At 42.8% G+C, this 15,020-nt stretch overlaps 1 protein-coding gene across 2 annotated transcripts in view; it reads right to left on the bottom strand.

Annotated features, from left to right (window-relative positions):
• ACMSD (aminocarboxymuconate semialdehyde decarboxylase) overlaps positions 1 to 1,102 on the bottom strand; it is a 68,297-nt gene extending 67,195 nt beyond the window's left edge. The window contains exon 1 of one of the 2 annotated variants that reach the window (XM_073545534.1): positions 956 to 1,102. In XM_073545534.1, the coding sequence (XP_073401635.1) occupies positions 956 to 1,012 (57 nt within the window). In that variant the 5' untranslated portion in view covers positions 1,013 to 1,102. The remainder of the gene's footprint in view (positions 1 to 955) is intronic. The other variant, XM_073545532.1, reaches the window with a different exon arrangement.
• Positions 1,103 to 15,020: the final 13,918 nt, after the last annotated feature.

The raw sequence follows: 15,020 nt of genomic DNA, 5'->3' as shown, positions 1-15,020 counted from the left end.
CGATCCTCCTTGAAAAAAAAAAAGTTCTGTCAGTGGTAGAGATCGAGCGAAAGTTGAGATCTTCCACATTTGCTGATTTGTTCCGTTTGGGACAATACAAGCCGAAATATTGATTTTTATTTTTTTTTTTTGTAAATTATCCTCAATTAGCTTAAAGGGATAGACCATTTAGTTAAGTTTTTTTCCCCTATAGCAGAAATGAAATTTTGTCGACAATGGTCAAAATTCTGAGAAGCTCATCTCGAAAGTTTATAACCTCATTGGTTTGGAAATAAAAAGTAACTTGTTAACACATTGGGAAGACTTTTGCGACTTTTGATCTTTTAGGAGCAGTGGGGGAACGTATGCAGATATTAAACGTCCATCTGCCACTTATGATATCAGTATTATAAACGGCACCTCGCAGGTTTTGTATCAAGACCCAGGAGCTTAAAGTTTTACTACGCCTCTGCATATGAAGGCTTTTTCGGGGGGATGTATGTATAACCTTCCGTTGAAATAAAATCATGTCTTGTGGTCATCTGATGCCATACGATGGAAGTACCACAGTTTGGCACATGGGGCGTATGCAGTTCTCTGCTAAAGATGGCCTTATGTGCAGACGTGATTATGTAGCTACAGTGTATCTATAATAAAAAAAAGGAACAATTTTTGCAAATAATGCACGTTTTATGTGTATAAAGTTCCTATCCATTTTTATTACAGATGCGTTGGAGCAATAAAACATGGATGCAAAAGTGAACATTGCCTTAAAGACAAAATTGGTTGGAAAATCAACCGTACTGTGAAATATTAATAAGATCTTTGATAAGGGAAGTTCAGCTCAGCGACATCTGCGCTTGAAGTAATTTCAGATAAATATGAAACTTTTGTCGCATTTTTACATGTAGATTCATTTTACTATTATGCTGATGTTGTATTATATAGCGGTGGGAATATTCTGCGTCTCTATTACCTGTGTGAGGTCCGGCCATTCCCTGGGAAGAATATGACTGTGAATATCTATTTTCATTGTTTCCAGCTACTGTATCCGGCTAATAATCCAGATATTCTGTCCGCACTCTGACAATTACTGTTCTCTGATACTTTGTTACATAAAACCTGTACACACCCCAATATCCAGCCAATCAGAAAGTCCGACCAAGTGCAAAGTGCACCGTGTTACTGATTCCAGTAGTAAACACCCATGAATGTGGGAGGTCAGATGAGGCCAAAAAATACATAACAGGATGTTATATTCTTTATAAAAAGCACCACAGCTGCTTCAGAACTTCTTTGTAGTGAGTAAAACAGATTGCTGTCCCTCATAGATATGAATACACCCTCATTCGTTTTTATGCAGCTTCTGAAGAGTGCAATTTGATGTTCTGCAGCAGCTGGGGTGTAGTATGAGGTTCTGCAGCAGCTGAGGTGTAGTATGAGGTTCTGCAGCAGCTGAAGTGTAGTATGAGGTTCTGCAGCAGTTGAGATTTAGTATGAGATTCTGTAGCAGCTGAGGTGTAGTATGAGGTTTTGCAGCAGCTGGGTGTATGAGGTTCTGCAACAGGTGAGGTGTAGTATGAGATTTTAAAGCTGCTGAGATGTAATATGAGGTTCTGCAGCAGCTGAAGTGTAGTATGAGGTTCTGCAGCAGCTGAAGTGTAGTATGAGGTTCTGCAGCAGCTGAGGTGTGTATTATGAGGTTCTGCAGCAGCTGAGGTGTAGTATGAAGTGGCGTATGAGTTTATGCAGTAGCTGAGGTGTGTTATGAGGTTCTGCAGCAGCTGAGGTGTGGTATGAGATTCTGCAGCAGCTGAGATGTGGCTTATGATGTTCTGCAACAGCTGGGGTTGTAGTATGAGGTTCTGCAGCGGCTGAGGTGTAGTATGAGGTTCTGCAACAGCTGAGGTGTATGAGATTTTGAAGACGCTGAGCTATAATGAGGTACTGCAGCAGCTGAGGTGTAGTGTGAGTTTCTGCAGAAACTGAGGTGTGTATTATGAGATTCTGCAGCAGCTGAGATGTGTATTATGTTCTGCGGCAGCTGAGATGTGGATTATGCTGTTCTGCAGCAGCTGAGATGTGGATTATGCTGTTCTGCAGCAGCTGAGGTGTGTATTATGAGGTTCTGCAGCAGCTGAGATGTGAATTATGTTCTGCAGCAGCTTGGATTATGATGTTCTGCAGAAGCTGATAGGTGTATTATGATGTTCTGCAGCAGCTGAAGTGTGTATCATGCTGTTCTGCAGCAGCTGAAGTGTGTATCATGCTGTTCTGCAGCAGCTGAGGTGTGTATCATGCTGTTCTGCAGCAGCTGAGGTGTGTATCATGCTGTTCTGCAGCAGCTGAGGTGTGTATCATGCTGTTCTGCAGCAGCTGAGGTGTGTATTATGAGGTTCTGCAGCAGCTGAGATGTGAATTATGTTCTGCAGCAGCTTGGATTATGATGTTCTGCAGAAGCTGATAGGTGTATTATGATGTTCTGCAGCAGCTGAAGTGTGTATCATGCTGTTCTGCAGCAGCTGAAGTGTGTATCATGCTGTTCTGCAGCAGCTGAGGTGTGTATCATGCTGTTCTGCAGCAGCTGAGGTGTGTATCATGCTGTTCTGCAGCAGCTGAGGTGTGTATCATGCTGTTCTGCAGCAGCTGAGGTGTGTATTATGCTGTTCTGCAGCAGCTGAGGTGTGTATTATGATGTTCTGCAGCAGCTGATGTTTTGTATTGTGATTGTGATCCTATGTGACTGATTGGACAGTGTTACACCCTTCTAGTTGGCAATTAGAGTAACACAGGAACATCATGCTACATAGTGTAACGGAACGCTGCTTTAGAATAGTTATAACCTTGCATACATCTGTGTCTAAACCCTGACACTCGCTGACCCCCCACTACCCACTGCTGTGATCCCCGCTATTCACATTGTAGGTGTATATAGTATTTAATACCCGGTAATAACAGGTGGAGAGGAGTCGGACGCCTCCAGGCTCTAGGAGCAGAACGCGTTACTAATCACAGACCTCCGGCATCTTCTCCCTACAGAAATGATTGGGGGAGGTAACTTCATAGGAAACATCATGAAAGTGGTAACAAGGAGCTATCGCAGGATTGTTCTGTGCTATTCCAAGTAAGTGGTGAAAATGCAGTTTTTTATGGTTTTCGTGATTTCACATAATCTGAAGATCTCATAGATTCGCAGGAAATAGATTTCGCCAAATCTCTAGAAAGGAGCTGAGGAAACAGTCTGATAATGAGACTGACGGCAGAAACTGAGTGGCTATCGATCGCTGCTCCTGAGCCTGGAGGACCTGGGAGAAACTTCTGTCTATTCCATGCAGAGCGTAATGACAGCCAACATGGGCAGGGGCTCAGGTCTATTTCAGAGCCTCTGATGTTTGGCGACCATTCACACAACCAGAGACTTGGATCCGCTTGGTTATCTTTTCAGTTGGCTTCGAGCACCCCCTAGTGGTGGTTATTGGAAGACAGAATTTTATTACTTGAGAGGATATTTTCATTCTCTTGACTTGTCTGAATTAGTAGATCATTGTATTTCGTATGAAATAACAATTCTGGAGCATTTTTCCTAAGATCTCTGCATTGTGCCGCTCTTGTAATTCCTCCTGGAATTGTAGGAAAACATTGACTAATGGGTGTTACCATTCCCTTTGTCAAAGGGGGGTGTGTGCATATACTATCAGCCCTAATGGGATAGTATCAGTGTGTGCATAGACAAGATCCCAACACATAACATCCAGATGTCAATATATTGATAAATTTCCAAGAGGAATAACAAAGGAACATGTCCATTTAGAGTTGGAACCATAGATGTCCCAGACCTGTTATTTCATGGGAAATACAAGCAGTTACTTGGTGAGAGATCCACCAGGAGTGATACATTTCTCTAAGTCTGTATTCCCTCAGTTGAAGCCATTGTACTAGATTTTCTCCTCCTGTCCCATAAACAATGAGAGGAGGAGAAGCCGAGCATGTGTACTTGCTCTAGTTCCATTATGTCCTTACTGAGCACCGGTGCCAAAACTGTACACAGTACTCCATGTGCGGTCTAACCAGGGATTTGTACAGAGGCAGTATAATGCTCTCATCATGTGTATCCAGACCTCTTTTAATGCACCCCATGATCTTGCTTGCCTTGGCAGCCGCTGCCTGGCACTGGCTGCTCCAGGTAAGTTTATCAACTAGGATCCCCAAATCCTTCTCCATGTCAGATTTACCCAGTGGTTTCCCGTTCAGTGTGTAATGGTGATATTGATTCCTTCTTCCCAAAAGATAATTAATTTTAAAGTTATGTAAATGGGTATATAGTGAGCTCCCCCTGGTGGTGAATGCTGGAAGGTAGAAATAGATTATGTAAAGGGTAACTGTTCTGTCAGAATAAACAATCCTGTGTGTACATGAAGAATAACACTCAGTGTTCCCGGTAGATATATAGCTTGTATACTGTGTTTTTTCACCTGTTTTCGCCTCTGCAGGCTCTATCTCTAATAATTAGTGGTTGGAGACTAGTTTCCTGTACACATCACACACAGATATGAGGGAGATATGCTCTCCTGTGTCTATTTAGCACTATGTACAGAAGCAGCAACAGCATGGAGGACATTATACAGCACTACTGAGCAGTGCAGTTGTAAATCCAGCTCTGGGGTGTGTGAGGTAGTGCTGTCATTCAAGTAGGGGATACTCGCTCAGCAGCCACAAAATCAGATCCGGCACAGGTTTTCATAAAGCATAACACAGTCCATGTGGTTTATTCCTCCTTCATAAACCCATAGAAGCAACATAAGCAGCATTACAGCATAGCGTCCATTATAGCTTCACTCTGGTTAAGCCTGTGGTCACACACAGGTTACTCAATGTCCATACTCAGGCTCTTCAGCCTCATAATTATCTCACCCACGTCAGGGTTTCCATATGGCTGTTGCTCCACGCTGCAGACATCCACTCTCTCCTCTGGGACTCTCAGACGCTGGCAGCCATTACACACAGCCACACACAGGCTGTTAGCCAGGAGATGCTTCTCCTAGCGGGACCTTCCACACTGGACCAACCAGGTCCTAGCATTCACCCTCATGTGACCTACCCTGGCCACATTATATGGTTCATAGCCACGCCCACCGTGTCACCTGACTCTGACCTCATCACAGGACCTTCAAGCATTTACACACTCTTTCCAACAGTGCTTTAAACACACCCCCCCGGGTGGGTTTGTAGGTAACCAGGTCGGCCCAACTCTCTAGTTACCTGGAGACTTCTCCCTTACACCTTGAGACAACACCTTAGCAATATCATTGCTGAGCAATACACATACATAAGTCTCCATCTCAAGGCCACCCACCTTGAGATACATAACCATCCTTCAGGATTTTGCCACTCATCCTTTCTTTTGGGACATCCACACAGCGCCCCCTAGTGGACACAGTGGTTACTACACCACAGGTGAGATAAAACACTAATTAGGAAGCAGCAGAATTAAGAGCATTATACATCAGTATTGAGCAGTGTAGCTGTAAATCCAGCTCTGAGGTGAGATAAACACTTACTGGAAAGCAGCAGCATGGAGAACATTATAAAACAGCACTGAGCAGTGTAGTTGTAAATCCAGCTCTGGGGTGAGATAAAATATATATTATATAGCTGCAACATGATCTGTGTTTTACGAGTCCTGTGTTCTACTATGCTCTTTTCGCCGTCCTCACTACATACACTTTAATAGGCAGCTGACATTTGATCCTTCAATGAACTTGTATGTCTTCAGCGGGATGGGTTTTTATAGTTCTTCAGAATGAATGATGAATTCAGCAAACAAGAGGGAGGAGAAGAAATGGCTCATAAGTGGAAAAAGTTTCTTAAATGAAAAAAAAAAATCCTGACTGTTGAGATAAAGATAAATATAGAAAAAAAAAAGATTTTGTAGAGAAACCCAAGAATAATCTGGCCTCATAGGGGTTAATGTCCAATGTTGGAATAGCTGCAGCGGCAAAGAGAGTATAAAAGCGACATATTCCTTGTGTGTGGTGTAATGATCTCTCCCAAGAGCTGCCCCATCTTATTACACTGCGCCGGCCCCTGAGTGACCGCCCTGGAAAGCCAAATCATGAGTCCCCCGGGGGCCGTCCGCACCGAGGTTACTGGTATGTGCCCCAGTGGGCAGAGCGACACAGAGGATGTACATGGAGCCCCCCGGGGGCTCTGCGCTGTGTATACGCACATTTTATACAAATATATGGGCTTTTTAGCCTCCTGCAATGGATCCCGTTCTGTCAGTCGGAGGAGCGACACCGACTATATACGACTGTGCTGCATTTATTGGGCGTAATACTCACGTTGGGATCTAATTAGATCCATAAATCCTCCTCTCAGACGAGTGTTTAGTGGTCGCAGTTATACAGAAATATGTTCAGCTGCGCAGAGCGGCGTTACAATGTACAAGCGACAGTAAAGATGACGCGGGGGAGACGTCCATAAACCAGAATATGTAACAGTCTCTGCCAGAATTACTGGGGCAGAGTCATATATACACACAGGGTGATGTACGCCTCCATCACGGCCCCTTAAGGATTAAGGACTGGGACTTTTTTTGTGTTTTTGCACTTTTGGGTATTTTTTCCTCTCTTTCTTCCACGAGATATATATATTTTTTCATTCCATAAAGCCACATAAGGGTTTGTATTTGCATTTTGCAGGTTCGAGGTGAATTTCTATTGATGGAGTTCTGTGTTTCTTGTTTTTTTTGCAGGTCGAGCTGTAGTTTTCGTTGATATTATTTTAGGTGGTTTTGATTGCCTTGTATTGCTTTTTTTTTTTTGGGGGGGGGTGATTGCAGCAAACAAAAATTGCTGAGGAATCTATATATTTTTCCTTTTTCAGTGTTTGCCACAAATGATACATAGTTTTATGTTTAAATACTTGTGCAGTTACACACAAAGCATTAATGGTGTTAATTTTTTACATTTTGATATTAACATTTGTTGAAAAGAGGTGTACCGGCATTGTACAGGAGGATGAGGAGGTGAGCTGTGACATCACTTATTGTGAATGGAGAATCCTGTGTTATCAGTCATTGTACCAGAGGGGGCGAGGTGAGCTGTGACCACCTATTGTGAATGGTGGATCCTGCATTTTATATGGTATACAGAAGTGTTATCACTGATTGTACAGGAGGAGGAGGTGAGTTGTGACATCTATTGTGCATGGTGGATCCTGTGTTATCTACTGTATATAGAAGCGTTATCAATCATTGTACTAGAGGAAGAGGTGAGCTGTGACATCACCTATTGTGAATGGAGAATCCTGTGTTATCTGTATACTGTATATAGAGGAGTTATCAGTCATTGTATCAGAAGGGAAGAGGTGAGCTGTGACATCACCTATTGTGAAAGGTCGATCCTCAGCCATATAGACAAATTTACTATTAAAATATGCCAGGATTCGGCTTCATCCTACGTGCATCACATTTATTGTGTTTTCAAAACTTTTTGTCATGTTCTTAAGGGGTGTATCTTGAGTAAAGGAGGCATGTCTTAAAGGGACGTGGCTTAGGATGCCCTATTGGTGCACAAAAGTGGCGCCAACCACATGAAGCCGAAAAGTTAATAAAAATGACTTAAGATGTGTCAAATTAATCATCCAGCACGACCAACAGTTCTTTCTCCAGTCTGACACTGGCTTAGAGTTTTTTTTGCCCTGGAGTGCTCCTTGAAAGAGGCTCTGTTGTGTAAGTGCTGAAGTGTGGTCACTGTAAAGTGGAAAAGCAGGTCAGCAAATTATAAAAGTCTTCGAGAACTTTTCGCCATCAGGCAGAGCTTTGCCGCCGCTGATCTCCTCCTGGAGTAAATGGCAACCATCTTCCTGCATTATTTAATAAGTCTCCGCTTTAATCAGAATTCTGAATCCACAAAGGTCAGCGCATTAGTTGAAATTTTGCATTGAGATGGAGGAAACCATTTAGGTCCGGGGAAGTAAGAAAAAAAAACAAACTTGTAAAAATTGAATTAACCTTTTCAGAAGTTTAATTAGGCTCTGGGTGCTGAAGAAATTGTCATTGACTCCTCCGACTTCCGTCTTCTGATTGCAAAGATGATTAATTAAACACGTCCGCGCCACTCAGATCCCGGCGCTCGCTGGGTTATAATTAAAGGAAAGTGAACATTAGAACAAAACTAATAGTCCTATCTCATTAGAGAACGTTGCAAGCCCTGGATGCTTTCTGCCATGTTACTGTACTAGATTACGTGTTAGTTTACCATATTATAATCCTGTCTGTGGTGATAATGAGACTGATGAAAAGTCTTCTATACAGAACCGGAAGTGTCAGGCCAGCAATCTGCAGATTATAAAGCCAATATCTTGTGAGAGAGGTTGAGATACGAAAGAGGCTTATTTTTGGGGGGGTACATAGAAGGAGAAAAAAAAAATCAACTTTTTTTTTTTACAAGCCAGATGAAAAAACTGCAAATAAAGCCTGTGTGAACTAAGCCATAGGCATGTTGCGGCAACAGTGCATTTTTTATTTTGCTGAAATTTTTAGACTTAGGAAATTGTGACAAATTGGGTGCAACGTGTGAATACAGCCTTAAGAACTCGGTGCCAAGTAGATCAGTTGAGTATTCTTATACAATCGCTTAGTCCCACAGGGATTTGTTATAAGCCCCCCTAAAAAAAAATAAAAGAGGCTTGAAAATGTGACTAGTCTCTCTTTTATTCATGACAAAAAAATAAACAATAAAAAACACAACATTTGGCATTGCAGCATCTGTAAAAGTCCATAAAGCTCTGAGCTCTCAAAATATAAGTTTATTTAATCTAAAAGTTAAATTCAATTAAAGTAAAATTTGAAATCAATCTAAATGGAAAAAAAAAGTTTTGAAAAAATAAATATAAATATATATTTATTTTTTCAAACTACGTTTTACATATAGATTAGATTAATTTTTCGGACTATGTGCATTCAGTGGCAGACAGTCCCTTATAAATGAATTATCTAGTTTACATAAATATATACTGTATATCTACTAGATGGTGGCCGCATCGGGTATTCTAGAATATTTATGTAGTTTATGTATGAAGATTTAAGAATAATGCAATGAATACACAGGAATTTACAGGTAAAGTCGCCGGGGGCGCGACCAATCAGCAATGCGGGATTTCCATTACAAACAGAGATAGACAGACAGAATTAGACAATTATATAGTAGATATTTATGCAGACTTTTTACATTTTTTTTTTCTACAATTCTTGTTTTTGGCGACATTTTCTGGCTTATCTGTTTCCAATGGCACCTGAGGGGTTGCTATGGTTACGCTGGTCAGCTGTAATGATTTATTGCCTGTCCCCGTGAGAAACTATTTTCTGAGGTATTAAAACCTCTCTTTATTTACATTTCTCAGTTTTTATGTCATTTGTGAGAAACTCTCCTCTCACCTGAGGATATAACTGCATGGGACATCGGTCGTCATGGTAACGCAACTCCTACCTACAAATACCATTTTTTCATCTATGTAATTTTGCTTCAGGACGTCTACATTCACCTTCTTTAGGGTTGCCCCGTGCCAACTGGGGGTTTTTTGCCCTTTTTTGTCTATGCTATCACGGGGCACATCACTGCTAAAGGTCCTGTCATTGAGCGCTGTGGGCGCCACCTTTTTTCCTATTGGTGACGTCACCACTTCCTAGTGTTCGGACGGTGTAGAAAATTGCTTTTGAAAGGCTTCCGGGATCGACTTTGGGATTCACCCTTGCAGACCGTGGGGGCTGGACCCTCATCTGACCTTGTTTTCCCTGGGCACACCGCTGGTGAAGGTTCCGTCTCTGCCTGCTGCACGCGCCATCTTCCTCCTCTGTGGTGACGTCAGCGCTACCCGATGTTCGGGCGGTGTGGAGATTTCCTTCTGAACAGCATCTGAGTCCTGCCTTAGGCTTGCCCCTTGCCGACCGGGGGGTTTTCACCCTCCTCTGATCAAGTTAAGGCAGGGCACATCGTTGGTGAAGCTCCTGTGGAGGATTGCTGCGGGCGCCATCTTCCTCCACCTTCAGTGACATCAGTGGTATCTGGGTCGGTGCTCAAATTATCTTGGATCTTCCTCTGTCACCTTCTTTGGGGATGCCCCTCTTGGCCTGGGAGGTCTGCGATCTGTTTTGGACTTTTTTTTCCACCGGGCACACGGCCCTAGAAGATCTTGCTGCAGACTGCTGTCTCCTCCTCCTCCGGCCGGGCGCGACCAATTAGCGACGTGGGATTCCGTTGCACACAGCCAGACAGAATTAGACGATTATATAGTAGATAGTATGAGTTTTTTGTATATGTGTGTGTATATATAGTGGTCCAAAAGTAGGTGGACAGTATGTGTAATAGGGTTATGAAGGGCGAGATTTATCAAACATGGTGTAAAGTGAAACTGACTCAGCTGCCCTTAGCAACCGATCAGATTCCACTTTTCATTCTTCACAGACTCTTTGGAAAATGAAAGGTGGAATCTGATTGGTTGCTAAGGGCAGCTGAGTCAGTTTCACAGATCCAGTTTTCACAGATAAATCTCTCCCAAATCTGTTTTCTTTTCAGATAACCCATAATGGCAAATAATTTAAATGCAGATCAAAGAAAATTGGATTTTAAAAGAATATTGGAAATCTCAAAATGCTGAAACAGAGCAAATTGGGTTGAAACATTTACTCAAGCCCCAAAGAGACAAACCATTTACCGCATTCGTGACAAATTCGATGCCACTGGCTCAATCCTTAATGCTCCAAAAACGGGTCGACCCAAAACAGCCGGTACAGAAAATAAGAAACAACTTGTGGCTGAAACATTTGTTCAGAGTCCAAAAAAGTCCACAGAAGAGTCTCTTTAGAATTGGGAATGTCACGAGCTTCCACCATGTGAAGCCTGAAATCTATTGGGTGGAAAGCTTATTGTCCACGTCTAACTCATGGTTTATTGGAGGATGATCCAGACAGGAGGCTGCAATGTAGTGAGATTATGCTTAACGAAAGTGAAGAAAATCCGGTAATTTTAGATAACATTATGTGGAGTGATGAAGCTTCCGTCACATTATCTGCCCATATTACCAGACAGAATTGTATTTACTGGTAGAATGAGAACTTGCATTTAACATTAGAGCAACAACTAAATGAGCCTGGTGTCAATGGTTGGGGTGGGATTTCAAGTTTTGGTGTTTTTGTACAATTTTTTTTGATGGAACAGTCACAGGAGATAAGTATCTCAAAATTCTAATGAATCAAGTTGTTCCCCAGTTACAGCAACAGCCTATTTCACATGACCTTTATCTCCAACAAGATGGGGCCCCTCCACATTACACAAGAGTGGTCCGCGAGTATCTGGATGAAACATTTCCTAATAAATGGATTGGCCGAAGAGGCCCACTTGATTGGCCGGCACGTTCACCAGACTTGACCCCAATGGATTTTATCTTTTGGGGAGTACTCAAGGACAAAGTTCATAGTCGAAAACCAAAAAGTGTCAATGATTTGAAAAATTACATAAGAGATGCATTTCAAGAAATTAATACCCAAAGAGACTTGTGCAAAAATGTTTGTCGAAGCGTAAGAGGCACAAAGCTGTGCAAATTGTGATGGAAAACAGGATGAGCGCCTACGCTGATAAAATTTAAGGGCTTTTGTATTATTGTTCAGGATAAAATTTAATTTTCAATGTTATACTTGAGCTGCAATATCAGACACAGCCTGTGGACAGGTGTGGCGCTGTTTTCTGGAAGGAAGCAGAGACGTTCTTTTATTGACTGAGTAAATATTTATCCAGGTATTTATACCAGCTCTGCTCCAATCTTTTCTATGACGTCAGTGTCTTGTCTAATGCTCTGCCAAATTTTTTGTTTAACTTTTAGGCTATGTGCACACGTTGCAGAATTTCCGCGGGAATTCTGCAACTCCCTGCTGCGGAAAATACGCTAGAATTCCACGTGCGTAATTCCCGTGTATTTCCCGTGATAAACTAGCGGTTTGCAAGCGTAATTAGCTTGCAGAATGCTAGCGTTTCCCAAGAGATCTGTAGCATCGCTTGGAAAACTGATTGACAGGTTGGTCACACTTTCAGACATAGTGTTTGACTAGAATCATAGAATCATAGAATCGTAGAGTTGGAAGGGACCTCCTGGGCCATCTGGTCCAACCCCCTGCTCAAAGCAGGATTCGCTAAATCATCCCAGTCAGATGTCTGTCCAGCCTCTGTTTGAAGACTTCCATTGAAGGAGAACTCACCACTTCTCGTGGCAGCCTGTTCCACTCATTGATCACTCTAACTGTCAAAAAGTTTTTTCTAATATCTAATCTGTGTCTCCTCCCATTCAGTTTCATCCCATTGCTTCTAGTCTTTCCTTGTGCAAATGAGAATAAAGTTGATCCTTCTACAATGTGACAGCCCTTGAGATATTTGTAGACAGCTATTAAGTCTCCTCTCAGTCTTCTCTTTTGCAAACTAAACATTCCCAAATCCTGCAACCTTTCCTCATAAGACAGGGTTTGCAGACCGGTCACCATTCTGGTCGCTCTTTTCTGAACTTGCTCCAGTTTGTTGATGTCTTTTTTAAAATGTGGCGCCCAAAACTGGACACAATATTCCAGATGAGGTCTGACCAAAGAGGAGTAGAGGGAAATAATGACTTCACGTGATCTAGACTGTATGCTTCTGTTAATACATCCTAGAATTGCATTTGCCTTTTTTGCTGCTGCTGCTGCACTAGTGTGACCAACTTTTTACTATTGAGGCTGCCTATGCGGCATCAGTAGTAAAACGATCTAATGTTAAAAATAATTAAAAAAATTAAAAAATTATGCTATTCTCACCTTTCGGCGTCCCCCGCAACGTTCCCAGGCCTCAGCGATGCTCCCAGCATCTTCCGGTCCCAGCGATGCCTTGCGACAATGACCTTTGACGTAGCGGTCTCACGAGACCACTACGTCATCTCGGGTCATTGTCGCAAGGTATCACTGGGAACGGGAGTTGGCGGGAGCATCGCTGAGGCCTGGGGACGCTGCGCGGGACGCCGTAAGATGAGAATAACTTATTTTAATTCTCTTTTTTACAGGGTTATGGTACCCAGGGCCTGGAGGAGAGTCTCCTCTCCTCCAGACCGTGGGTACCATCTGCACATTTTCCGCTTACTTTGCGCATGGTGGCCATAGCCACATGCGGAAAGTAAGCAGAATAATGCATTCCTATGTGTGCGGAATTCTTGCGGTTCCGCACAAAGAATGAGCGTGCTGCGTATTTTTCCACGACGCGATTTTGCAGCAGAAAAATACGCAGCATTAGCACAGCATGTGCGGAATGCCATTGAACTCAATGGGCTGCTTATTTTATGCGTTTTTGCAGTGAAAAAAAACGCGGCAAAAGCGCATAAAATCCTCGGGAATTCCGGACGTGTGCACACAGCCTTAGGATTTCTGTTTTGGGTTTGCTTCCTCCTTAAGAAGTCTCCACATTTTCGGATGATTATGCCCAGTCCTTTCCTTAGGTTCCGGAATGTAGAGTGGCAGTTGATTATTAGGGAGGTCGCGGGGTCAACGGTGCCGTCCTCTTATCGCACCATTATTCGCGTACCCGGCTATGACATGATATTCTCCTCTCGCTCTCAGCCATACGATCCGGCGTCAGCGACTTACTGCAGCGTAAGCAAATCCTTTTAATAGGGGAAAGGTGTTTCTGAAAGAAGTGAGATCCACAGCCAATGTTTCCATCAGCCTCATTATACATCGCAGGCAGCTGTGAAGAGATTAAAAACCAAAAAAAAATAAAAGGAAAAAACTTTTTGTGCATTGCAATTAAGCTGACAGCTTATAAAATCCACCGCACAGATAATAACGTTAAAGGGGAACCTCACCTAAAACAGTGCGCAGATGGAGAATTTTGAAACTAGTCTTTCGACTGGGAACCGCTCCTTCTTTGGGCTGTGTGCACATTGAGGGTTTGTTTTTTTAGGAGTTTTTTTGAGCAGAAACTGAGCAAAAACTAAGAGAGAAACTTTAAGAATTCTCAAAAACACAAACTTCTCAAACTAGGGAGTTTCTGCTTATTTTTCCTGTCGAGGTGAAAATGGCTTAGCATAAAAAATGCGCATCATTTCTGAACACAGACTGAGCTTTTCATGTAAAAAAAAAAAAGACACATTGAAAAAAGTCTACGTGTGAACAGACTGAGCGGGCTGTTTGTGATTTCAGTAACATTGTAACCAGCAGTTGCCAGTTTGAGTTTTTATTAAAATATTCAGGTTTTTTTTTTATTGTCGTAATATAATATTTTTTTCATCTATTTTTTGATTTTCGAGAATCCCTTTAAGGGCCATAACTGAGTCAGTTTCCATCTCACTTCGCCACTCCGCTGCTCGCAGGATTCCAGGCGCTTTTCTCACTGCTGCTGCGCAACTTCTTTTCAGTGTGATGAGAAATCACAAGGGCAGAGCGGGTGTGCGCGTCGTGACCTCCGTCCTCAGAGAGCGCACCCTGCATCCATGGACATCATGACTGTCAGGCTTCCCGGGATCAGGTCCGGCCATTATAATGAACCTCACGATGGTGTACAGACATAAAAGCGAGTGCGAGCTGATGCCGTATGAAACTGAGCTGAGCAAAAAAGGTCCGCAGGATCCTGGTCCAGTGGCCACAACGTCAGTCCGGGACCACCGGAGCCCTGCGAGCCTCCTCCGAACTGCTGGCATCTGATTGGTAGGCTCGGTGTGACGTCATCATTCCGGTGTGATGTCATTGTCACGTAATACTGATGTGGCCACTAGACCAAGATCCTGTGACTCTTTTCAACAACTATAGTATCTAAGCTTATTGTGTGGTACTCTCTGCTGAGCCGGTGTATCTGTGTCCATCGCAGGTGATACTGTCTGCAGAGCTGGAGTATCTAAGTCTTTCAGGTATCCTTCTCTGTATTAAACCAATGTATCTAAGCATGTCATGTGCGATACTGCTTGATCTGGTGTATGTGTGCCTATCATTTGTACCGTCAGTGTATCTAAGCCAATCATGCATGATATTGTCT

Source organism: Dendrobates tinctorius, unplaced genomic scaffold (genome assembly GCF_039654945.1).
Source record: "Dendrobates tinctorius isolate UK_male_01 unplaced genomic scaffold, ASM3965494v1 ptg000143l, whole genome shotgun sequence".
In the NCBI taxonomy this organism is placed as follows: domain Eukaryota; kingdom Metazoa; phylum Chordata; class Amphibia; order Anura; family Dendrobatidae; genus Dendrobates; species Dendrobates tinctorius.
This window is presented reverse-complemented; position numbering and strand designations above follow the sequence as displayed.